The sequence below is a fragment of the Erpetoichthys calabaricus genome, chromosome 4, assembly GCF_900747795.2.
Source record: "Erpetoichthys calabaricus chromosome 4, fErpCal1.3, whole genome shotgun sequence".
Lineage (NCBI taxonomy): Eukaryota > Metazoa > Chordata > Cladistia > Polypteriformes > Polypteridae > Erpetoichthys > Erpetoichthys calabaricus.
In genome coordinates this window covers 233,529,345-233,554,899 of record NC_041397.2, presented here as the reverse complement: position 1 = coordinate 233,554,899, position 25,555 = coordinate 233,529,345, and the positions used below count along the sequence as shown (strand labels likewise).

Here is a 25,555-nt window from a genome sequence, read left to right as displayed (position 1 = left end):
TACAATACAGTACAATACATAGAACAGAATAAATCCTCAATACAGTATAAAAATAAACATTCTAGAAGTACGGAGTAGAATTTCACATTAGATGATATCACATAATATGATTCGGATTTGTTTTAAGTCCTGGAGACCTCATTCATCAAGCTGCCTCCCCCATTTTGCCATTCCACATCTGAAGTAGTCCGATGAAAGGAACCCCTCATTCCCACGTCCCCATTCATCAGGGATGACTTTACCTTAGGCAGGCAATCTACAATTTAAATAGATTGTTATTTTCTTGGGAAATGTTACATATGCATTATTTTCACTTTTACTTTAAAAACCTCTGTAAAAACAATACTTGTTTATTTCCTGCCCCGCGCGTGGTTACATCTCTTTCTTGCCAGACGTATAATGCTGCTCATGTTGTGAAGGGTGGTGTCGCTGAATGTACACTAAGGATATGCCTTTGGATCATCTGCTGTCTTTTTGCTGCTTGCTAGCTGCCTCTTCTGCTTGTCGCATGTCATTGATTTAAGAGCTCCGAGCACATGATGCTTGCCTGCCAAAAGCAATCCAACAACTGCTAGATTAGAGGTCTGTTGACTTGTTTTAAATGATGGCTCACTGCCTGGTCTCGCGTGACGTTGTAAAAGCAAAGCAATACCTGTCTTTTATTTCTGGCCCCGGGCGTGGTTGAATTCTTTCTTGCAGGATGTATAACGCTGCTCGCGTTCGGGGGGTGGGGGGGGGAATTTAAGCTGCTGTCGCGCTGCCCTTTGATCTTTTTAAAGCCTGCACAGCCGCTGCCCTTTTTGCTACGGCCCTGGGACAATCTCTTGGCACCAAGTCTCATGTTTATGGTCCCCGCGAGACGCACCGTGGCAAGTCTCCTTGGTCTCCTGGGTCTTTAAAATGTCTTCCAAGATGATCATGTATCGTAGCCTTGCATTTGCTTTCCAGGACAGGATTTCTTTTTATAATAGAGAGATTTGATAAAATGAAAATATCTCCACTTTGCTTATAAAAATGTTTATATGTATAAAACATCTTTCCTTCAGACCCTGATCAAGTCTTAGGGAAAAATGCTCTTTCACTGCACAACAAAGTTTTTGCTTCTTGAACACTGTTGGATGTGTCTTATAGATTTTTGGGTGCTGATCACGAATATCACATCAAAATTTACCCATCACGTACCATTTCAGTTTTGTCATAATTTTTCTTATATTTGTATCCAAACATTTTCGCTCCCGTAAGTGACTTAACAATGGTTTCTGCAGCCTGTGCATGTCCAGGCATGGAATCAGGCCAGGTTGGAAGCCGTTCTGTGGAAGTTGACATCCTGGGCATGCCTGAGCAAGTCTGAACGAGCTTGACGCTGTCTCAGCATGCTATAAAGGTGGCTTGCATACACCAAACCTGCTCATTTGGTTAATATAGATAGTCAGTGTGTATGTATAGTATCAGTGTAGTAAAGTATAGTATCTGTAGCAATATATAACAGTAAGTAAGCTTGATGCTATAGACGTTCTAGTGTCAGGTGATATGTCTCGTCAATGTCGTAACAGCCGCGATACATTCTGCTATATCTGTGGCGAATATACACTTACGCCTCAGAGACGTTGGATGACTGCTCTTATGAAGAAAGCTTATCATCTGTATTTTGAAATTGGTGATCAAGATAAGGAATGGGTGCCTCACATTTGCTGTGCGACATGTGCTGTCAGTCTGAGAGCCTGGCTCAGAGGAGCTCGAAAGACAATGCCGTTTGCTGTTCCGATGATATGGCGAGTACAGAAAGACCATGTGACGGACTGTTACTTCTGTTTGATTAATGTGTCTGGTTTCTCTGCCAAAAACAAGAAGTCAATTGAATATCCTAATCTGCCTTCAGCAATGAGACCCGTGCCACATGCCGACAGTCTTCCAATTCCGAAACCACCAAAGGACTGGACCTTAGACGAACCAGATGAAGAAACTGCAATGCAGGGTACTGACAGTGACATTGACCCAGATTTTAAACCGTGCTCATCAGGTGATCCACATCTGAAAACACAGTTTAAATTGAATGATTTGGTCAGAGTTTGGGTCTGTCAAAAACAAAAGCTGAGCTGCTGGGTTTGAGTCTGCAGGAATGGTGTTTGCTGTCACCAGGTACGAAAATTTCTGTGTTTTTCGAGGCCGACATCATGATATAACCAAATTTTTTGCACAAGTTGACAGTCTCTGTTTCTGTTGTGACACTGAAGGATTGTTCTCGGCCTTGGGTTGTGATCACAACCCGGAAGAGTGGCATCCCTTCATTGATTCGTCAATGTTAAGCCTGAAAGCTGTTCTGCTACACAATGGCAATGTTTATCCTTCAGTACCTGTTGGCTATGCAGCACACATGAAAGAAACATATGAGAATATGGAACTGGTGTTGAAGCACGTCCAGTATAGCAGGTACAACTGGAATATCTGTGGAGATCTTAAAGTTGTTGCTCTGTTACTAGGACTGCAGCTCTGCTATTCAAATTACTGTTGTTTCATCTGTGAATGGGACAGCTGTGCTAAAGAGTCACACTATTTTCGGCAGAAATGGCCACTCCATAAAAAGTTAGTTCCAGGACAGAAAAATGTGGCACGTGAATCCCTTGTTGACCCGGCAAAGATATTTTTGCCTCCTCTTCACATAAAACTGAGACTCATGAAGAATTTCGTCACGCACTGAACAAGGAAGGCAAATGTTTTCGTTATTTAAGACAGATGTTCCCAAGAATAACTGACACCAAGATCAAAGAGGGCATTTTTGTTGGCCCCCAAATCAGACATGTTATGAGTGGCAAGCAGTTTGAAGATCTATTAGTTGGGCCAGAAAAAATTGCCTGGAAAGCCTTCAAAGACATTGTTGACAATTTTCTGGGCAATTACAGAGCCCCAAAGTACATTCAGCTGGTAGACAAACTTCTCAAAGCATACAAGAGAATGAAGTGCAACATGTCACTCAAGATTCATTTCCTCCACTCACACTTGGACTTCTTCTCCGCAAATCTCGGTGCTGTCAGTGACGAACACGGTGAAAGGTTTCACCAGGACATTGCTACGATGGAGAAACGATACCAGGGCAACTGCAATCCGTCAATGCTTGCTGACTACTGTTTGACACTGCAACTTGATGCACCAGACATTGAATACAAAAGAAAATCAGGAGCAAAACACTTTTAATTCTGTTGAATTTAATAGCTTATGTGAAACATAAACGTGACTAAATACGTTGTCAGTAAACATATAAATGTCTATTTCTCAGAGTTCCTACGTGATGCAGTAAAATTAAAACTATATTTGTGCATACCCAGTAGGTACCTGTCACAATCAGCAAAAACTTTTCAGGAAGCAAGACCTTTCAAAAAAATTGTGCAGTGAATTATAAAATATAAAGGAGACAATTTTTTTCAAGGATAAAATGCTCCTGGTATATGTGTGTGTGTGTGTGAAGATATGGACATTGTTTTAAATGCTTTCCATGAGCACAGTTGTTGGCATTGTTGCCCCAGTAAAACAAATGTAAGCAATGAGACAAAAAGAATGTGTCAATACTTTAAATAGTAGATGCTAAATAATAATAGTAATAAAACTTAAGTAACTATAATGTGTTAAAGACAGTTTAAGTCAGTTTGAGTATGTTGTGCAATGTTAAAGATCTCCGTGAGTGAAGTATATTTGAAGGAATTTAAGTGAGTTTGGGAATATGTTTGGTTAAAGACATTGTGTGAAAATATGTGGTGTTGTTTTAAATGATGAGGAAATGGACAAAGGTGTAGTGTACATAAATATGTTTTAAATTTAAACTTAAAAAGTGAATATGATTAGGTCCAATGAAATGTTTCCAGATTTAGTATAAATGTGTGTGCCTTTTTCCTTTGAGTACTGGCCATACTCAAATGGAAGAATGTTCTTTTAGTAAAAACAAAAAAACAAAAAAAAAAAACTCTATTCTCTAGGATAGCAAGAAAGCTGGTGATGAGCAGTGGCTTCCATTCCAGGTAGTTTTCTATTTTAAGATATGCTGTACAAAAGGTGCGGTTAACTAACAAAAAGAGTAGACTGTGCTTTTTCTGCAGATCATCACTCTGGAGAAGCTGCAATACGCATCTTGGGATGACATCAACGAAAAAAGCATGCATGGACTATAACCTTAACAAGAGGTTACTGGTAAAAGAAATCAATATTATTAAGCATAGCTAAATTTTATATATCAAAATATTTTCTTTAAAGTACTGTATGTAATGGTGTGATGCTCTAACTACCATTAGAGCATTTTTTTTAATAAAAACAAGATTTTAAATTATAAAGAATTTGATACAGTATGAGATGTTGATTTCTTTTCCCATCACTCCTTGTTCAAAAGTAATTTGAATATCTTAAATGTGAATTGCAATGTTAATGTTTGAATGACTTCTTCTTCTTCTTCTGTCAGCTGCTCCCGTTAGGGATTGCCACAGCAGATTATCTTCTTCCATATCTTTCTGTCCTCTGCATCTTGTTCTGTTACACCCATCACCTGCATGTCCTCTATAGCTGATAATAGGGTTTAGATTTATTTTCTATAATTTGATGCTCAAATGAAACATTCCAGGCACTTGTTAAATTCTGAAGCAAAAGGTAGAAATGTATGTGGTTAAAGAAAAATAGCTGGGATATAAATATAGAAACTGTTTAGCTTTAAGAATAAAAGTTGAGAGGTAATAATAGATGTATTTTAAGATAATTGTAACTTTTGAAAAAAAAACTGTTAGCCTGAGATGAAGTGAAATACAAATTTCTTTTCTAAATAATGTAAATCCCAAGACTGCACATAATTGAACAGTATTCTTTAATTAGAGCAATTGGGAAAAGGGAATGTGGAGTTTAACTGTTTTAGTTTATTTTTATCTCATTTCCAAAAATAATTAGGAATTTACCAGTCCAGACTGTGGATTTCTTCTTTGACTTCTGCTTGCTATGCTGTCTGAGAAATGTTCTCTGGAGGTGATGAAAAGGGGATCGAGAATGCCTGTCTAGACTCCAGTTCAAGACTGGAATAAGAAAGTAAATACTTTAAAATTTTCTACAGGAACCTCCACAGAACAGGAAAACAGTAATGCTAATCCCCTAACAGTCAGATAACAAAGTTGTGAAAAATGTGCTCTGAGATTTTTCAGTGATTGCAGACAAAAGTTTTGAAGTATGGTAGTTATTTTCTAAGATGGCGCCAGAGAGTGGCATCATGATGAATGTGAATTAGTATACGTAAGAAAGAATTTCACTGTAATCTGTGCATGTGAGATTAATGACCTTGTATCACAAATTTGTAATAAGACATGTCAGATTCAGAAAAGAATACATCAATTGATTGCATAGGCTGAAGAAACAAACACCGGACTCTTCATCCTGAATACAGAGAGCTCTGCTTTAAACAAGCTCGGCATGACTCCTAACCCGTGTAACACCACCCCTTATATCATCTTTATTATTGGCAATATCACGCTATGGTAATGCTTTTTACTGGCGGGACTGCAGTATTTATAAATCAAGGGATGTGAAGGACATACTGTATAAGTAAATTCTTGAAAAGATCTTGCTCACTGTTCAGAATTACTTAAACTGTGGCCAACATATGCATTGTAATTGCACAGCAACCAAAAGCATACCCATTCACACTGCCCTGGATTGTTTTGAAGGTACCTTGAAGTTTGTGTTTGGTGACACTCCTTCCGCTTCATCAAATTTACAACTAAGAATGATCAGAATTTCCCAAATCAAGGTGTACAAAGAATATATAGACAAAGCTAAGAAGACTTCAACCTGTAATTTATACAAATAAAGTATTGCTTCTACAAATGTGTGTTAGCAAAATTACATTTTTAATATTTTTTAAATATCTTGTAACTGAAGAAAAGAATTTTCTAATAAGCAACCATTATATTGTGTGACTCAATGACAAAAAAATCTCAAAGCATTAAAATTGATGGTAATAGTAAATAAAAATTTGCATATCCCATAGATAGATAGATAGATAGATAGATAGATAGATAGATAGATAGATAGATAGATAGATAGATAGATAGATAGATAGATAGATAGATAGATAGATAGATAGATAGATAGATACTTTATTAATCCGAAGGGGAAATTCACAATTTGATACCATAAAGAAGGTATATTTTATTATATGCAGGTGGATGAATGGATGGATTTCCTAATATTATGTTATGTTATTTATAGTATATCAAGAAATTTGCTTTCATCTGCTAAGAGCATAACTGTATTTGTTCTGAACTGCTTTACATTTTTCCAGCTTAGAGCATCACATGCAGACGAAGATGTGTTTTCTCAGACGGTTTCTGTTTTCATGAAGCAGGTTCTTTTTAGTCCACAACTTTTACTACAGCTACTCCATAACAATTAGTAAAATGAAACAGAACATTTAAAATAAGGAACAAAACTAAATATGTTATGTTAAAAGACGCCACAGGAAAGAGGCATGTTGTGCATTTTGTTTTTTAAAGGTTCCCTAGTGACTGTCAGTTCTAAATGCTTTAGTGTCCTCCTGACCTAACCATAAATAAAAAAACATTTTCAACTTCTTGCTTGTTGACAATGCCATTGAATGCAAGCTGTCTGGTTTTGAAAGCACATTTAAACCTACTGGTGGTCTTGAAGGAATTATGTAGTGTGCATCCATTCTGTTCTGCATGGATGTTCACAGAACAAAGTCTTGAGAATAACCAACTGTAAGGCATTCAAATTTTTATTTTACCAGTGTAAAACAATAAACAATAGTAATACACCATAATGCATAACAGCTGTCTAAAACAAACACAAACACTACGAAATTGTATTCTTTGATAATATTTTTGTATTGCTTATTATGTCAGAATGTATTTAAAGTATCATTAAAAGTATGGGAGGTAGTTGTATTCTATTTGTTTGAGCAAAGACTACTCAGATACTGCCTCATCTTCAGTATAATTTTTAAAAAAGACAATTAGAATTGGAGACAGATTAAGGAGAAGATAGAGCCTGACAGAATAAAGGATGTTATATTGCATGACTAGTTCAAATTGATTCTTTGATAAATAAATAACATAATAGCTAGTAAACTGAATCCTGAAAAAAAGAATATGTACATGAACTTTACAATTCTTCCTATCTGTCTATCCAGCAGTGGATTTGGACTCTCTTCTATGTCAAGAAGTTTACTTTGGTTAATAAATCATAGAAAAGGCGGCCATAGAAAAGGCGGCTAAGTGCTCTAGCACACTAACTGACAAGGACAACTGGTCAGCTGACCATAAATAGGCTCCCATCTATATACTGTATATGAACTTGGTTATATCTTTGCCTATTTGTTCCTGTCATATTCCTACAGCATTTGAGCTATCAGGACTAAACTTCCATCCATCCATCCATATTCCAACCCGCTGAATCCGAACACAGGGTCACGGGGGTCTGCTGGAGCCAATCCCAGCCAACACAGGGCACAAGGCAGGGAACCAATCCTGGGCAGGGTGCCAACCCACTGCAGAGGACTAAACTTTGAAAGTTTAATTTTTATGACATCACAAGTAACACAGGACACCTGGGAACTCCAACAATCACACTCCAGACACAGACAGAAAGATGTACAGATGGTCTCACAATTCATCAGAAAGTGTCTCTTTTTAGTTCTGGATGCCACATAGGCAGCCATCTGTAAACCATTTTTTTATAAAGATCGATTAGTTAATTTATTTATATTGGACTCTGGCTTGTTACTACTAATTTTTAAATGTATTTTTAAATTGAAGATATGCTGCTGCCATTACTTACCCAGATCTGTGTGTCAGCCTGTCTCAACTGCCTTTTTGATAAGCTGCAAACCTGAGAGATGTCACTGGGTAAACAAATAGGATTGAAAGGATATGAAAGCTACCTTACATTGATAACATCTGAGAATGTAAGAGACTTTGAGGAACGTAAACTGGCATATATTAAGTATTCTCCTACTCATCTGGTAGCTCTACGATACCCAGCGCCTAAGGAGCTCTATTACATTAACCTTATTGAAGGACCAGTTCATCAAAAGATGAAAAGGCCAAAGACCCAGTGTGAGGATAAAAGCAAGGTAGAAAAAATTCACAACTGGCTTGTCTCTACAAACATGGAGTGTTTGATCTCTTTTAAATAAGCTGGATGAACTTTACATATCATGCTGAGTCATGGCAAGTTGAGCAATCCTTGGCTTATGTCTATCTGTGTCCTGGGTTCAAGAGGAGTATGCCAGCTGCTATTACAAATGGTGGAGGCTGTGGGATGGACTAGTGGCAGTGAAGAACAAAGATAAAGAAAGAAAACAGCAAGAGGATTTGATGTCTTACTGTTTAAAGTGACTGTGTACCCAAGCCTCCAGAGCACTAATGAGGAAATCTTCTAAGCTGTATGCATCTGCATGTGCTTGCATATCCAGCCAATCTCTTCATCAACACCACAGGGTCACTTGGCTACACTAACACGTACACCTATACCCCAAACACCCCAAACCTGAGCGCACTAAAAAAAACCTGCACATTGCCACAGACCCCTAAATCTGCTTTATCACACAGATACTGTGGCATTTTTGTATTGCGGAGAACCGGCATAAACTTTTTATTCCAGAAAATATTTTAATGCTGGATGGGCTTCATCTGATACGATCAGATGAAGTGGAAAAGAAGGGAACTGGACGTTTATGTGAATGAGTAATGGTAAAAAAGTCAGCACATTATAATTAAAATGTGCTATCCAAACATTGAAATACTGAATGAATTAATCCACATTACTGTGTAGGGTGATAAATGGTAACATCTTGATGCATGTTTATTACCTCAGCAATAAAAACTATTCACTCTGTTTCCAACACTCTAAAGAATTAATCATTCTGACCCTAGAATGTTGGTAACTTCGAGCATGGGAACATTGACACAAATAAACTTTTATTGGCATGTTCCGTTTTTGGACAAACCAAGTTGGACCTGCTGTATTTAAATGTAAAACTGTGGCACATCTGTGCAGGGCTGACCATCTTACTAACCCCTTCAAACCTGCTATTGGCAGTAGCAGCTCTATTACTGTATCGAAGCCAGAAATTCATATATGTGTATGGATTTGTTTTTTCCACAATACAGTATTTAGATTTTGCTTGAACTTCTGTAACTAAGCATTTTACTACAATTTGCACTGTGTGCACAATTAAATGTGACAATAAAATTTGGTTTGTAAACAGCACACATACCACACACCAATATGTTATGAGTTTGATTAAACTGGAAGGTATACTTTAAGAAATAAACAGTAGTATTTCATATAACAATATATTCTTTGTGATTCAATATTACAGACATGGCTGATCTCCAAGACCAAATTTCCTATTAATCCAAAAACTAATCTGATTTAATTGTCTTCTGATTCTTGCACAGGCATCCATTCATGTCAACAATCGGAAAAGACAGTTTTTTTCCAAACATTTACAACTGAATAAACCATAAATAACACTGCGAAGAAACAGTTCTGGGATCTAAAAATGTCAGCATTAGTAGTCCAAATACAAAGTCAGCTGCCCGGAGATGCCATAACATACAAGGGGGTTGACACTGTTATTGATACCCAGCAAGCTATATTATAATCAGCGGAGACTCTCAGCTCTTTGGAACAACATGATATGCCATCCCACAACATGATTTTTAGTACTACTGCATGTTCTTGAAGTAATTAAATAGTGTAATGGAACCAGAATATGTATGAAGAACCTCATGCCAAATACTACAGAAGCAACTGTATTAACAGGCTGTGCCAGACGATATCTGTTTGTTCCGCACAAGTAAAAAAGTCAAAACTTTTTCATGAAAAAAAAATTTTTTGAATGACTCATTCCTTATAATTTAAAGGATAATTGACTCATTTATTTTTTGCCAGTTAATTTACTTTTCTTCTAGAATAAAAGCTGTACCTGCTTGCTAATACTATTTTAGTTAAGAAAATGGTGAGTAACCTTATAAATGTATAAAGTTTATGACCATGTGGTTAGAGAGCTGTGTTTTATGGATCCCTCTGTATTAACAAAGTATCTAACAAATATAGCAAGCAAATTATAACTAAGCAATATATGTTTATCAGATTCAACATATCTACCAATGGCCAAAGTGACAAGGAAATAAAACTAATCCTAGCAGCAATGAGTGCCACACAGAAACCAGTCATAGGTATTGCTATAGACAAATTAACATTGACACACATATTTAGCACCACATATTTGAATAACCGTAAAAAAAATGTGTGTACATCTATTCATTTTTACAGCTTGCTCAGTTTATTATAAGTTTATATTACATTATTCTCCCATTTACTAAACTGGCTTAATCCAGGTTTAGGGTTTTGTCTGGATAGGAGTTCCTATGGCATAATCAGTCACAACCCAGAAACCGGTCTTGGAAAGTACATCAGTATATATCAGGGCATACAATAAATAGGCACTCACAATCATTTTGGCACTCATAATGACTTACCAATTAACTTAGCAGATACATCTTCACAATGCTCAAAAGAAAACCAAATATATATATATATATATATATATATATATTGTGATGGACGACCGGCTACAGACTCCGGTCGCCACCCCCCAGGCCGCTAGGAGGAGCCCTCCGGACAGCATGATGGTGCCCCGAGTTCCAGCAGGGCCTCATGGACTTTGTAGTTTATATACACAGCCCTGCTTGATACCTTGGGGGCCACCGGGAGTCGCTGTAGGGGGGCTAGTGGGCTCTTGTGTGCCCTATAACCCGGGAGTGCGTCATCATCACGTGACCGGAAGAAACAACGTACTCCCGGGGTGAAGAGGACAGTTTACCCTGACCTGGAAGGAAATGGACGTGGGTTTGGCCAGGAACCACTTCCGGGTCAGGGGATATAAAAGGACTGTGGGAAGCCCAGTACACTGAGCTGAGCTGGGAGGTAGGGTGGCGAAGTGTCTGGGCGAGGAGGTATTGATTTATAGAGAGAAGTATTGTGTTTATGAGTGTGGTGTGGAGAGTGCTTTGTGCACGATATATTAGTAAAATAAATACTATACTTTTACCTGGTGTTCAGAGTGGTACCTGAGGGTTCAAGAGGTGGACAAAGCCTCTATCTGTCACAATATATATATATATATATATATATATATTTAATATATATATATATATAATATATATATACAAAGTCCAGTCAAACCTGGGATTCTAACCCAGTTTTCTGAAGTAATAATGCATGTAAACATAACACCTTGTAAATCATATTGATGGTACCTACACTATTATTTAATATAACACATTGGCTAATGAGGGGCAAAGTACAGTAAAGTGAAGCAACACTCATACTTTATGTTTGGAGTTTTTCCCTGAAAAAAATTAGATTTTTTCTCACTGATGACATTTCATGATTAAATCACTTTTATTTCTGTATGTTGAGAAATAAAAATGCAGACTTTCAGTGAGAACAACGGAGTTAAGGTCTCCTCTACAGTTACCTTTGTTTGAGTCTGTCACAAATATTGGGCTTTGTGGGAAGCAGTATGTAGCCATGTAACTCATCATGAATGTTAGCAAATTTATAAGACAGACTCCTAAACTACTAAAGAACTACATGGCTTTAATTCCTTGCTAAGCACTACACAGCTGCAAAGTATAATGACAGTCACTATAATTTTTAATATTTCCATATGATTCTAAATTGGTTTAGGGGAGTTAAAATATTATACTGTTCTGATTATTAATGAGGACAACATGAGAGGTCTGCTCTGAGAACTAATTTTGCTTACTGTTTATTGTCATTAAATATTAAGGCATCATTTAAAAACTTTCTTCAATATATCTCCTATTTATACGTTTGTCAAGAATAAAAATGTACAGACTTAAATCTTAACTTGTGGATATTTATATTTCACAAATAAGACATTACTATGTTCCTTACACTCTTTAGTCCAGACACTGTATAAGAATCACTGCAATCTTGAAGTGAAATTTTGTGATGGGAATTTACATGATATTTTCAAAACGCTTCCACAATCTGGTTACACTACCTGAAATTTAATTTTTTGAGTGTAATGCAAAAAACATCATGTGGCATAATACATGACTTTGATTTTGTGTCAGTTCTTAAAATGTACAGAATAATAAAAAATATGCTAAGAAAAAACAATGTAGAATACTACAAATACGCCATGCGGAAAGTGTTCACTTTTTACATTTTTACAACAGTATACTACAGATAGAACTACAGAAATTCAGAGAGCGTTGCCTTTCAGACTTCCTATGCGACTTTGATTTTGTGTCAGTTCTGAAAATGTACAGAATAATAAAAATATGCTAAGAAAAAACATGTAGAATACTACAAATACGCCATGTGGAAAGTGTTCACTTTTTACATTTTTACAACAGTATACTACAGATAGAACTACAGAAATTCAGAGAGCGTTGCCTTTAAAACTTCCTATGCAAAACAGTGATAGATAGATAGATAGATAGATAGATAGATAGATAGATAGATAGATAGATAGATAGATAGATAGATAGATAGATAGATAGATAGATAGATAGATAGATAGATACTATCTAAGGCAGTATATAGTACTCTCTTGCTTTTTCAGCTGACCCTGCCTTTCAGTGAGATACTTTTTATTAACACAAACGCCCACGCCAAAGACTAGACAACACAAAACAACTTTTATCTCATGCAACCCCATATTCAGTCACAAGATCTCCAGTGCAATGTTCTACCGCCAAAAACAAAACACGGTCTGTTGTGACGCGTTATGCAACCCACACTAAGAAATCGGTCGACCAATAGCGTGTAATTCTCACTGCGGACGAGTTTTGCCTAAAGCTACTCTTTTAGACGGAAGTCCTTCACGATTTCCGATGGGTTTATCCTCAGTTTGGACCAACTTTCCTTTAAGCAGCATGATTATATTCTTCTTATTTACAGTCAATACAAAAATATTAGACTTTCGTCTTTATAAGAGACCCGAGACTTGAAATCTGGGGAATGCACACATATTGCATAAACGGATTCCATCTAAAACTAACTACTTGATAGTCGAAATCTAAAAATGCACATGTAATGTGCACGTATATTTTAATTTAAGGTACACAATTAAAAGGTAACACATTCATTCTTGGTTTGTTGCGTTTTACATTTTATATCGATCTGTAGGCTACCTTTTAGTGCATGCTGTCACAGCCCCGTTATATCCACTCTAGTGGCACTTAAAAGACTTTTTATACTGTACGTTGTGTTAACTCTTGTTAGTAACTTGTGTATCCACACTTAATATCTTTTGAAGAGGATTAAGATAATGTGTCTTGCAAAAATTTCTTTATAGGAGGCAGCGCCAAAAAAAACCCTAATTTAATATTCAGTGAAATAATTCCCTGGAACATTTACATTACATTGAAAGGATTTTTCATTTTTGCTGACGGTTTTCCTGCTCAATTCAAGAATATCTGGCAATTGAAAGCCAGGTTTAAGGCAGTTAGTGCTGTTATACTTTAACTGTTCAACTGTGTACCATGTCTCAGTGTTATAATATTCCCCTTGTTACATTATCCAGGTACCTCCTTCTATTTACCGTGATCGTCTTGTAAAAATGTTATATTGCAGTTAAGCTTTTAGAGGAGCGTTAACCGAAAGAGATACCACACACATCTCTTGTGACAGCAACTCCCGTTCGCTTTGAAATGAGTTACCCTCTAGCTGAGAAAAGCGCCACTTCATTCTGCGCAGACTCGGCATTTTGCTTTGTGAGAGTTCTTAAGTGCTTCAGCTGATCTTTTCATTGGTAGATCAAACAGGACGATTCGGTATTCCCGTAAAGCATGCTCTTTTTTAAAGATCGGAAACGAACAATAAGGATAGGACTTTAAACTCGGTAACTATAATAAATCTTAAACTCGGTAGTTTAGAAATCCGCGCTCAGTATCCGATTGCGGTGACATTCTATTTACCTTTGTGCAGGAAGTTCTTCTGCTACTTTAATTTACTTGCCCGATAAATTCGTATAGTTAAATTTGATATTGTATTCAAAAGAAGCTGATATATTACTCAATATCTTATAATGATACTTATTTAAAAATCAATTTATGGTATCACAAATGAAATTAAACAAAAGTATTGTTTCTATTTCTCCTCTAATAAAAAACAAAATACTGAATAGAAAAAAAGGAAGCATCCAAAGGTAGATGATGATGACGATAATAATAATAATAATAATAACTTATCTAAACTTTACACACAACCTTTAAATATTGACTCTGATACAAATCACCACTATGAATTGCATCTGAAAAATCCTCTTGGTCCAAGCAGAGTTTCAAACTTGAAACTGACCACTAAGACATTCCACGTATCAGTCACTGACCTGCATTCCGTAGTTTTCTGTTCTTAAGTACAGACAAAATGACCAACAGATTGCCCAGGATGTCCACTACAGTGGTAAAGATCAGCACGCTGGCTAGCGCCGTCACTGCCCAAGCTGGTCGAGAGACGCCCCCCTGCTCCGTGAAGTTCCCAAACGCTGAAACATTGTAGAGCATCGCGAAAACCTCCGTGGCTCATGAAAGTACTACACGGTGGGAGCCACTCACAACACGGGTCTGCAGCGCCGACAGTGGTCGCGCTTCGTCCTCTTCTTTTTCTTTTTTCAGACAGTAGTTGTAGCACTTCCATCCGAAGACCTACGGGAGCGAACGACTTGTAAGAATAACGCCCTGATATGAGAAATCTATCACGCCAGTCTGTTTAATATCCGCTATCGATCGGTTGGCTCACCAGGCGTAGGTACTCACATGCCCACTTTTTTTCTGTAAATCTTGTTTGCATAACCAGTCAGTAGCTGGAGGTGAACAAGCGCTCAGATGACTGACAGCAGTTTAACTTGAGCAGCCCAATAGCTGATTTATTCATTGGGTTACAGCTTCAGCTAAATCGGACGTGTGGTGGGGGGAAAAGTAGTGACACTACAATGACTGCTTCATTCAGAAATGAAAGAAGTGGGACGAAGGACAGTTGTGTATCGGGAGGTGGGAGTATAGAGGGTGGCGGCGATTAAAGAAACGGATAAAGTATAGTCGTCCACATTTTCAAATATTTTGTAATTTTTCCAGTTTCTTATCGTGCCTAGTTTGACTTAATAACTTGAAACAAGAACGTGTAATTATTTACAGAACATTTAAATAATCCCATTATACTTTCGCTCATATATCAATCTGTTTAATTGGATAAACAATGTTTTTTCTTCATTTGTGATTCCTGCACTAGGAAAGTAAACTTTAGTGCAGACACTTTTTGTGCTAGTTGTGTTCTGTCCGTTCATAAATAAAGAGGCATGGGGGTCGGCGCTGCAGCCTAACAGTTCCTAAAGTCTGCCTTCGCTCAAACATTGTAGGCTATGCTACCCGGGTGCGCGTGAGTTTCCTCCAGCATTCCTGGAAAACTTGCAGGTTAATCGACGATTATAAACGAGCGTTCGAATATGAGGTAGTGGATGCTTGGAACGAAGCAGGTTTAACACATTAATAAAGCAAATGCGTTAACTAGACAAATATGGTGATTTAATTAAATATGGTGTTTATACAGTGATTTATCTTGTGTCTGTTTGACATTAAACCGTAAACCACCACCCCACTACACACGCGACGACTGCACATTCATATGAGGCAAATATTACTATTATTTAAAAATATTTGGAACCTAATGTCGCATGTTTAGCGGACAGTTAATACCGGATATATTAATTATTTTGTTTTACACTGTAGATTTGGATGTGTAAAGCTATTTGTACACCACGAGGTGGGATTCATGAGTTTGCTTTCGGAATGTTTTTATTAGGTTGTCACAGAAACATCGGCAATTAAGTGTGCGAATGAAATTGCAGGCAAATAAGCGGGCGAATAAGAATGTCTCAGCCGCTACTGAAGTAACTGAAGTGTTTTAACATCTTGATTGCGTCTATCACGTTCATGTTGTAGCCACATTTTATAATGAAGAGAGTCCGGGTTGTAAATGCGGTTCCAAACATCACACGCACAGGACACGCACACACGACTAATGACTAATGAAGATATACTTGTCCCAAAGAATGCTGAATGAATTCTATTACGCTTCAGTATCTTTCCAGTTTTATTCTACGATGTCTTTGGTTTATCCACTTTAAAGACCTAGCCGAGTACGATCGTTGTCTACACAGTGACAGTCTGTTATTTCGCTAGACGAGCACGAGTGTATCAGAGCAGCAGTGAGTTTAAGTTTCAAATAGAGAAAAAAAAATCGGTATAATGTTGGTCCGTTTTATTTTCCTGGAAAGTGCAGGAAAGTAACCTGAATTTGACTCCATTGGAAAGTTGCTGCGAAACCTGACCGCTTTGTATGATCGGAATATCAATTGTGACAAGTCGTACTTGTTGTTCAAGGTCATACGTGCGGCATGTGTCTGGAGAACGTTTGTGAAATTCCCAGCAGATGGCAGTGGAGAGGTGTCTGTCAGCAATGTGAAGCCGAAAACAAGCGATAAACTTGGCATGAATCTGGGAACATTGAATTCCTCAGGATATATTAAAAATTAAAAAAAACATTTTAATATACAAGTTAAACACTAAAGTGGTCATTGCAAATGCTTGATCCAATTTAATTATAATGAGGCGCCAGTTTTTTTTTTGGTTTTTTTCAGCACCATCTTTGGAAAGAAGGCAGGGACCAATCCCCGGAGGTGCGATAGCGTATTCCAGGACACGTTCACGCACACAAACGCAAACATTTACAGTGGACAAATTTTAGGCAGAGAAGAAACATAACACACTTGCCTTTGAATGTAACAGAAACCACGCACGCAGGAAAGCAACAGGTTTGGATTTTAACCCAGTCATCAGGAGCTGTGAAACAGATATTTCTCAATGACATGTTACCAGATCAGATCACTTAATATCTGAAGAAGAAGAAGAACCAGAGCGAACGCATAATACATTTTTATATTTATCTGTCAAAACCCAGTGCACCGCGTGAATAAGTAATTGCACGCTTAGTCTTGATAAACTGACAAAATAATTACCGAAACTGTAACTGGAAATAGTTATTAACTACCTTTAAAAATCTAGTTTAAGGTGTGTTGAATATATATATATATTATATATATATATATATAGGCCTATATATATATATACAGTAATCCCTCCTCCATCGCGGGGGTTGCGTTCCAGAGCCACCCGCGAAATAAGAAAATCCGCGAAGTAGAAACCATATGTTTATATGGTTATTTTTATATTGTCATCAAATAGATTTTTTTTCCTTTCATATTTTACATAGAATTTGAAGAGTCAACTATTTGACTTACACAGAAATACTCACGAAACTACAACATACCATTGATCTCATTTATAATCAAAATATTCTGACACAATGGTTATCATTTTAATACAGTACATACATACATGTACATTACCTTCAGCAATACATCCACTGCCAAGAGATTCTACTTTGAGGATGAATGTATTGACTGTCACAGAATTTGGAACTGTTTCAGTCAGACAAAGAAATGTTATGGTAAGATTCTGGAGTGTGCTGGTGAGATTTCTGGCCACTATGCAAAAAAAAAGACATAGCACTTCTAACAGGTGTGCAGAAAACAACAACCAACTACAACAAATAGAAACAGTGCTATGGACACCAACAGCAGATGAAGCAGCACTGCAGACTCCACTGTGCTGAAAAGAGAACTCAGCGATTCCTATGGAGGCCTAGATTATGATCCACTCCAGTGCTGTAGCAACAAAGAGCAGCGGGACAAGCATATCTGGACCTGCTTTCAAAAAAAAAATCTGACCTTGTCAGCAACAGCCTTTCCTTGTGGACGAACACATTCTTTCAAGGTCCAGATGGGTGATCAATAACAAAGTTGTCATAATAAACCATTTTCTTAAATAAAGGTTATACAGTAATCCCTCCCTCCATCGCGGGGGTTGCGTTCCAGAGCCACCCGCGAAATAAGAAAATCTGCGAAGTAGAAACCATATGTTTATATGGTTATTTTTATACTGTCATGCTTGGGTCACAAATTTGCGCAGAAACACAGGAGGTTGTAGAGAGACAGGAACGTTATTCAAACACTGCAAACAAACATTTGTCTCTTTTTCAAAAGTTTAAACTGTGCTCCATGACAAGACAGAGATGACAGTTCAGTCTCACAATTAAAAGAATGCAAACATATCTTCCTCTTCAAAGGAGCAAACAAATCAATTGGGCTGTTTGCTTTTAAGTATGCGAAGCACCGCGGCACAAAGCTGTTGAAGGCGGCAGCTCACACCCCCTCCGTCAGGAGCAGAGAGAGAGAGAGAGAGAGAGAGAGAGACAGATAAAAAAATCAATACGTGCCCTTCGTGCTTTTAAGTATGCGAAGCACAGGGCAGCATGTCGCTTCACGAAGCAGCTGCACAGAAGGTAGCCAAGGTGAAGATAATCTTTCAGCATTTTAGACGAGTGTCCGTATCGTCTAGGTGTGCGAACAGCCTCCCTGCTCAATCCCCATACGTCAGGATCAGAGAAAGTCAGCGCAAGAGAGAGAGACAGAGAGAGAAAAGTAAGTTGGGTAGCTTCTCAGCCATCTGCCAATAGCGTCCCTTGTATGAAATCAACTGGGCAAACCAACTGAGGAAGCATGTACCAGAAATTAAAAGACCCATTGTCCGCAGAAATCCGCGAACCAGCAAAAAATCCGCGATATATATTTAAATATGCTTACATAGAAAATCCGCGATGGAGTGAAGCCGTGAAAGGCGAAGCGCGATATAGCGAGGGATCACTGTATATATATATATATACACATTATATTTCACAACACACTGTCTCTTTCTTTTGGTCTAACAAGAAAGAGACATGCTGTTGCAGAGTTCTTGACTCAGTGAAAGTGTAGGCGTGGTATTAAGTATTTGTTGAATCTTATTATTATCTTCAGTGGCCATTTTTGGTAAAAAAAAAAAAAAAAAGTTAATTATACTGAAATTTACATTTCGTTAAAACAAAATTCGCTAAGCATGATATGTGCAAACGTTTGTTCGGCCCAACAAAAAATATTCATTATTCAGAAAATTTCATTGCTTCGGTATTCGCTATAACGAGATTTGACTTGTGTATACATTTAAAAATGCATTTTAAATTTTTGTTATCCATCTATTCACTTAAATACAGTATAGTAATTTCCGTTTTAATTATGGGCAGCTTGTTTTAAACAGTTTACTTTTTGTGATTATATGCACTGTTGATTTCCAATGAATATCATAGTAGGTTGGAGTCAATTTACTGTCAACAAAAAATGAAACTATCAAACATAAACATGTATACATTACCGGCTTTTATGACATATTTATCAGGTTTTTGGGAAACACTAATTTACTTGTAGGCTCCATTTCTACTAATGTGCACATCGCATTTGAACACCCACCTCTTCCCCCTGGTATTTTTTGAGTAGTTACTCATATTTATTTTTTTTGTGTACCTGATCCTTAAGCACAGATATCAACAGTATCTTATCGTCTGTTGCTGTTTTCAAACTATTTCAATATGCATTTATTAATTACATTAATTAATTTCTTTCTATGTATCCCATATTGTAATTATTAATATTATTTTTGTGCTTTGTTCTTCTTCTTTTGTTTTGTTTTTCTCTGCTGTGGATGCTTAAGTTCTGGCTCCTATTGTGTAAGTGGAGGTTCAGGAAGTTTACTGAAAATCAAAGTTTACTGATCGATGCAGAATCTTGAGCATGTGGGCAAATTTCATTTTAATTTATTGTATTTTCATATAGCACCTTTCTTGTAGAGGCGTGGGTAGAAGACTGAAATCCTCAGATTAATTTGGTATCCAAGACAGTCTGATACCATCCGTTGTTTGAAATCCTTAAAAGTGACATAAAATTGTGGGGAGATTTGTGAAAAGCAAAGTTTCGGTGTGTCTGTGTGTTGACTAATGCATTAACCTTTACTCATATATTGACTTACAACATAGATTGTAACAAGTGGTACCATTTAAAGATATTTTTCAGTTATGAAAAATACTTAGTGATTCTAAAGCATAAAATCTTTACATTGTTTTCTTTTCTTTTTCTTTTCAGGTGGGAGGCTTGATACCCAGAGAAGTTATGTCTGGATACACGTGGGTCTCATTGTCCACTTTCTGTTTGGTTGTCAACTGTTTGGATCCTCAGCTACAGGTTTTGAGTGTGTGGTTGGATCAATGAGCAGAGATCGAATAAGACAAGGCCCATGGCTTTATGGAAGGGGGTTAACAATGAAACAAGAGTATAATTGCAACAGAAATCTGAGGCTTTCTATAACATGATCAGTGATAAGAGCATGCCTACAAAAAGAGAGATTGCAACCCACTGCAATAACTAAGAGTAGGTCAACAGTCACACATTTTTCATTCCCTGCAAGATTGTGGGTTTCATTTATGGAATTGGTTAGGTGCAGAGTGACTCTAAAGCAAGATAAGCATTTTTGATCCTTGTCACAGAGGCCATAGTCAGCCCTCTAATGTATAATACAGAGCACACATGGTTCATGTTTTTTGTTCTTGGCCCCAGGGAAAGATTTATTGATGTAGGCACAACAGATTTTCTGTAGTGGGTCAATACTTAAAAATGATTTGTGTTGTTACCATGGAGGCACAGCAATGCAGAAGATATCACTGTTGTCTTACAGCTTCAGGAACTCAGGGCCATTTCTTTGTTTAGAAACTATCTGTGGAGTTGGAATCATCACAACATGTCCATAAGGACTTTTACCTGGGTGTTGTAGTTAGCTTCCTTATTTCAAAGATCCTTATGTCAATTGGTTTCTCTAAATTGACCTAATATGAGCAAAGATGGATGTTGGCATGCAGGTCTGATTTCTACCTTGTACACAGTACATCCAGGAGAGGTTCTGGCTTCTGATGATCATGTAATGGAATAAGTGGATTCTGAAATAGATGGATACATTGGTCTAATTAAAATAATCCTTTTCATTGTTTATCAAGAATTTTCCAGTGCTCTAATTCAATTTTTCATGGACTAAAGAGATGTAAAAATGTAATCAGTACAATCAGAAGAACATTTATCTCAACATATTTAGGAATTACATTTCTTTTTTCACTCAGTTAAAGGGGACAAATAACGGCAGGTGCAGAGCAACTGAGTAAATCAATAGATAGATAGATAGATAGACAGATAGATAGATAGATAGATAGATACTTTATTAATCCCAATGGGAAATTCACATTCTTCAGCAGCAGCATACTGATACAATAAATAATATTAAAGAATGATAATAATGCAGGTGAAAAACAGACAATAACTATATATAATGTTAAATGTTAACGTTTACCCCCCCGGATGGAATTAAACAGTCGCATAGTTTGGGGGAGGAACGATCTCCTCAATCTGTCAGTGGAGCAGGACAGTGACAGCAGTCTGTCGCTGAAGCTGCTCTTCTGTCTGGAGATGATACTATTAAGTGGATGCAGTGGATTCTCCATAATTGATAGGAGCCTGCTGAGCGCCCTTCGCTCTGCCACAGATGTTAAACTGTCCAGCTCCATGCCAACAATAGAGCTTGCCTTCCTCACCAGTTTGTCCAGCGTGAGGCGTCTTTCCTCTTAATGCTGCCTCCCCAGCACACCACTGCGTAGAAGAGGGGCGCTCGCCACAACTGTTTGATAGAACATCTGCAGCATCTTATTGCAGATGTTGAAGGACGCCAGCCTTCTAAGGTAGTATAACCGGCTCTGTCCTTTCTTGCACAGCGCATCAGTATTGGTAGTCCAGTCTAATTTATCATCCAGCTGCACTCCCAGATATTTATAGGTCTGCACCATCTGCACACAGTCACCTTTGATGATCACTGGGTCTATGAGGGGTCTGGGCCTCCTAAAATCCACCACCAGCTCTTTGGTTTTGCTGGTGTTCAGGTGTAGGTGGTTTGAGTCGCACCATTTAACAAAGTCATTGATTAGGTCCCTATACTCCTCCTCCAGCCCATTCCTGATGCAGCCCACGATAGCAGTGTCATCAGCGAACTTTTGCACATGGCAGGACTCCGAGTTGTATTGGAAGTCCGATGTATATAGGCTGAACAGGACCGGAGAAAGTACAGTCCCCTGTGGCGCTCCTGTGTTGCTGGCCACAATGTCAGACGTGCAGTTCCCAAGACGTACATACTGAGGTCTGTCTTTAAGATAGTCCACGATCCATGCCACTAGGTATGAATCTAATCCCATCTCTGTCAGCTTGTCCCTAAGGAGCAGAGGTTGGATTGTGTTGAAGGCGCTAGAGAAGTCTAGAAACATAATTCTTACAGCACCACTGCCTCTGTCCAAGTGGGAGAGGGATCGGTGTAGCATATAGATGATGGCATCCTCTGCTCCCACCTTCTCCTGATATGCAAACTGCAGAGGGTCAAGGGCGTGTTGAACCTGTGGCCTAAGGTGGTGAAGCAGCAGCCTCTCCATGGTCTTCATCACATGTGATGTCAGAGCAACAGGCCGAAAGTCATTCAGCTCACTAGGACGTGATACCTTTGGGACTGGGGTGATACAAGATGTTTTCCAAAGCCTCGGGACTCTCCCCTGTTCCAGGCTCAGGTTGAAGATGCGCTGTAGAGGACCCCCCAGCTCCGATGCACAGACCTTCAGCAGTCGTGGCGATACTCCATCTGGACCCGCTGCTTTGCTGGCACAAAGTCTCCTCAGCTCTCTGCTCACTTGCGCTGTTGTAATTATGGGTGGGGATGTCTTTCCTATGCTGGTATCAGCAGAAGGATGTGTGGAGGGTGCAATACTCCGAGGTGAGTGTGAGAGTGGGTTAGGGTGGTCAAACCTGTTAAAGAAGTTGTTCATTTGGTTTGCTCTCTTCACGTCTCTCTCGATGGTGGTACCCCGCTTCGAGATGCAGCCAGTGATGATCTTCATCCCATCCCACACTTCCTTCATGCTGTTATTCTGCAACTTCTGCTCCAGCTTTCTCCTGTACTGCTCCTTCGCCGCCCTGAGCTGGACTCGGAGTTCCTTCTGCACGTGCTTGAGCTCATGCTGATCACCGTCTTTAAAAGCCCTTTTCTTCTGGTTCAAAAGGCCCTTGATGTCACTTGTAATCCATGGCTTGTTGTTAGCATAGCAGCGTACTGTTCTTACTGGAACTACAATGTCCATACAGAAGTTGATGTAGTCAGTAGTGCAGTCAACAACTTCCTCAATGTTCTCACTATGAGATCCCTGCAGGATATCCCAGTCTGTAGTTCCAAAACATTAGACTATAAAACAATAGACTATTTTAAAAGTGGTAAAAAGTGTATAACATAACATAATAACCTTAAGCCTATTTAATCTAATTCAAGATTGTTGGTGAACCAGATTCAACCACTACAACACTGGGCACAAGGCAGGAACCAGCTCTTGACAGGACACCAGTTCATTACTGGGCCAACACTGATGCACACACGCGCACACCAGGGTTAACCCAACATACTGTTTCCATCTTGGTGGTTTTGATAGGAAGAGCAGAGGATCACAGTACATATTCACTGTCATGCACACTCATCATCAGTAAGCTGGCTTGAAGATAAACATAACCTGAATATGTAGTATATTACTAGCAGCACTCCAAAATTAACTCCAAAAACTGGACTATATAAGGGGCCAGCAGCCACCACTCAAGGAGCTTGAGTCGAGAGGAGGAGGACTACACTTGCCGTGAGGAGTGGTGGTGCAAAGAAGTACTGTGTGGGTTTTGTTTGGTGTGCTTGGGACTGCATTGTGCTTGTGGGTCACAGGGAAGATGTGCCCCACAGGTGAAGAAGAATAAAAGTTTCTTGAGTTTTATTCGTGCCTCTGGTGTCAGTCTGTGTCGGGTTGGCACCTACAACACTGTCAATTAGCTGTCCATAAGGAAATCCTTTTTAATAATTACTAAAAAATAATATTTTTATTAATTACTAAAAAATAAAAACATAAAAAATATAAACTGTTCCTAACCCTACTCTAGTTCAATTGTCATCCTGCAATGGCATTTGATACTTGCTACTCAAGCCCATGACACATGACACCAGACATACTGAGGTCATTGGGATCAATAGTAAAATTCTTCTTTTTACGTATCCTAGCATGTCTCATCTTCCGACTATGCCACTGTAAGAAAAACACAAGGAGAATATGAAGAGTTCTTTGAATGTGAACCCTGCATTACTGATGACAAAATAACAAATAGGGAAAAACAACAAGCAATGTCCTTTCAGACTTCAGACCAGTCAAAATGCAGACTGGAGTAAGATGGTGGTGTAACCCTTTAAGAAGAGGCCAGAGCGAAAAGTATAGGGTCAGAGGATGGTGACCTGAAAGTGACTTTACTGGTGCTGAAGATAATCTGTGTGTAGTCAGGGGATTTCAGTTGATTGTAATATAAATGTACCTTTTCTGGACGGTCCAACTTGTGAGTCAGTATTGTGGCCAAACCTACACAATGAAGACAAAAGAACACTCCAAACAACTGAGTGAAAAGATGATTGAAAAGCACGTAGAACAGGCCATCCATAAAAAGTGAGTGACCGTGTAAGAAGGAGACAGAATGTTAAAAATATAAAAACTCTCTTTAAAGCTCACTTAGAGCTTGTTTTATTCTGAAATAATAGATAACAATAATAATAATCCTTGTGTACTGTTTAGAACAGTAGTTAATTTAACAAGTGGGATTTCAGATCTACAGTTCAAAATACCAACAGACCCTAGCAGTGCAAACTTTATGAACTTCTTTAATGAGAAAATTTAAAATATAAGATCCAAGATCTCAGCATCACAGTGCAATCTGCATACTGGCTTGGCAAACTCTGTCACACCATTCATTCAAGGTGTACACACTATAGAAATTTGAATCCTGTAACATAACAAGAAGTCTTAACTTTAATTTCTAAAATGAAACCTACTATTTCCCTAGATCCAGTGCCAACAAGACTAGTAAAAAGTGCAATGTATGTTTTTTCAGCATCATATTCTTAGCATTATCAATAGTTCATTATTGCATGGCACAGTACCTGATGCCCTAAAAGTGTCAATCATCAAACCAATACTTAAAAAGTCAGATATAGACCCACATATACTTAATAATTATAGACCAATAACAAATTTAACCTTACTCCTTAAAATACTTGAAAAGTAGCCACCAGTTAGCTTCAGTCACACCTTATGTATCACAATTCATTTGAGAAATTCCAGTCTGGTTTCCATACTGGTCATAGTACAGAAACAGCACTAATGTGTGTTGTAAATGGCATTCTGATATCCTCTGACACTTAAGCACAGCTTTTGACACAACCTCAGTTTAGCATACCCAGACTGGAACTGCTGATTAACTATACAGACTGCATCTCTGTTGTTAGTCATTAGCACTAAAACATAAGTAATAGGACAGTGATAAGTTGTTACTAAGACTCACCTATTCTGTTTCTCTTCTTGGTACTCAAAGGCGACACTTGGTGCCACT

The 25,555-nt window shown here is 38.1% G+C and overlaps 1 protein-coding gene across 1 annotated transcript in view; it reads right to left on the bottom strand.

Moving 5' to 3' along the window:
• The window catches only part of mtnr1bb (melatonin receptor 1Bb), a 129,746-nt gene extending 114,655 nt beyond the window's left edge, over positions 1-15,091 (bottom strand). The window contains exon 1 of the mRNA XM_028801167.2: positions 14,420-15,091. Coding sequence (XP_028657000.2) covers positions 14,420-14,594 — 175 coding nt within the window. The 5' untranslated portion in view covers positions 14,595-15,091. The remainder of the gene's footprint in view (positions 1-14,419) is intronic.
• Positions 15,092-25,555: the final 10,464 nt, after the last annotated feature.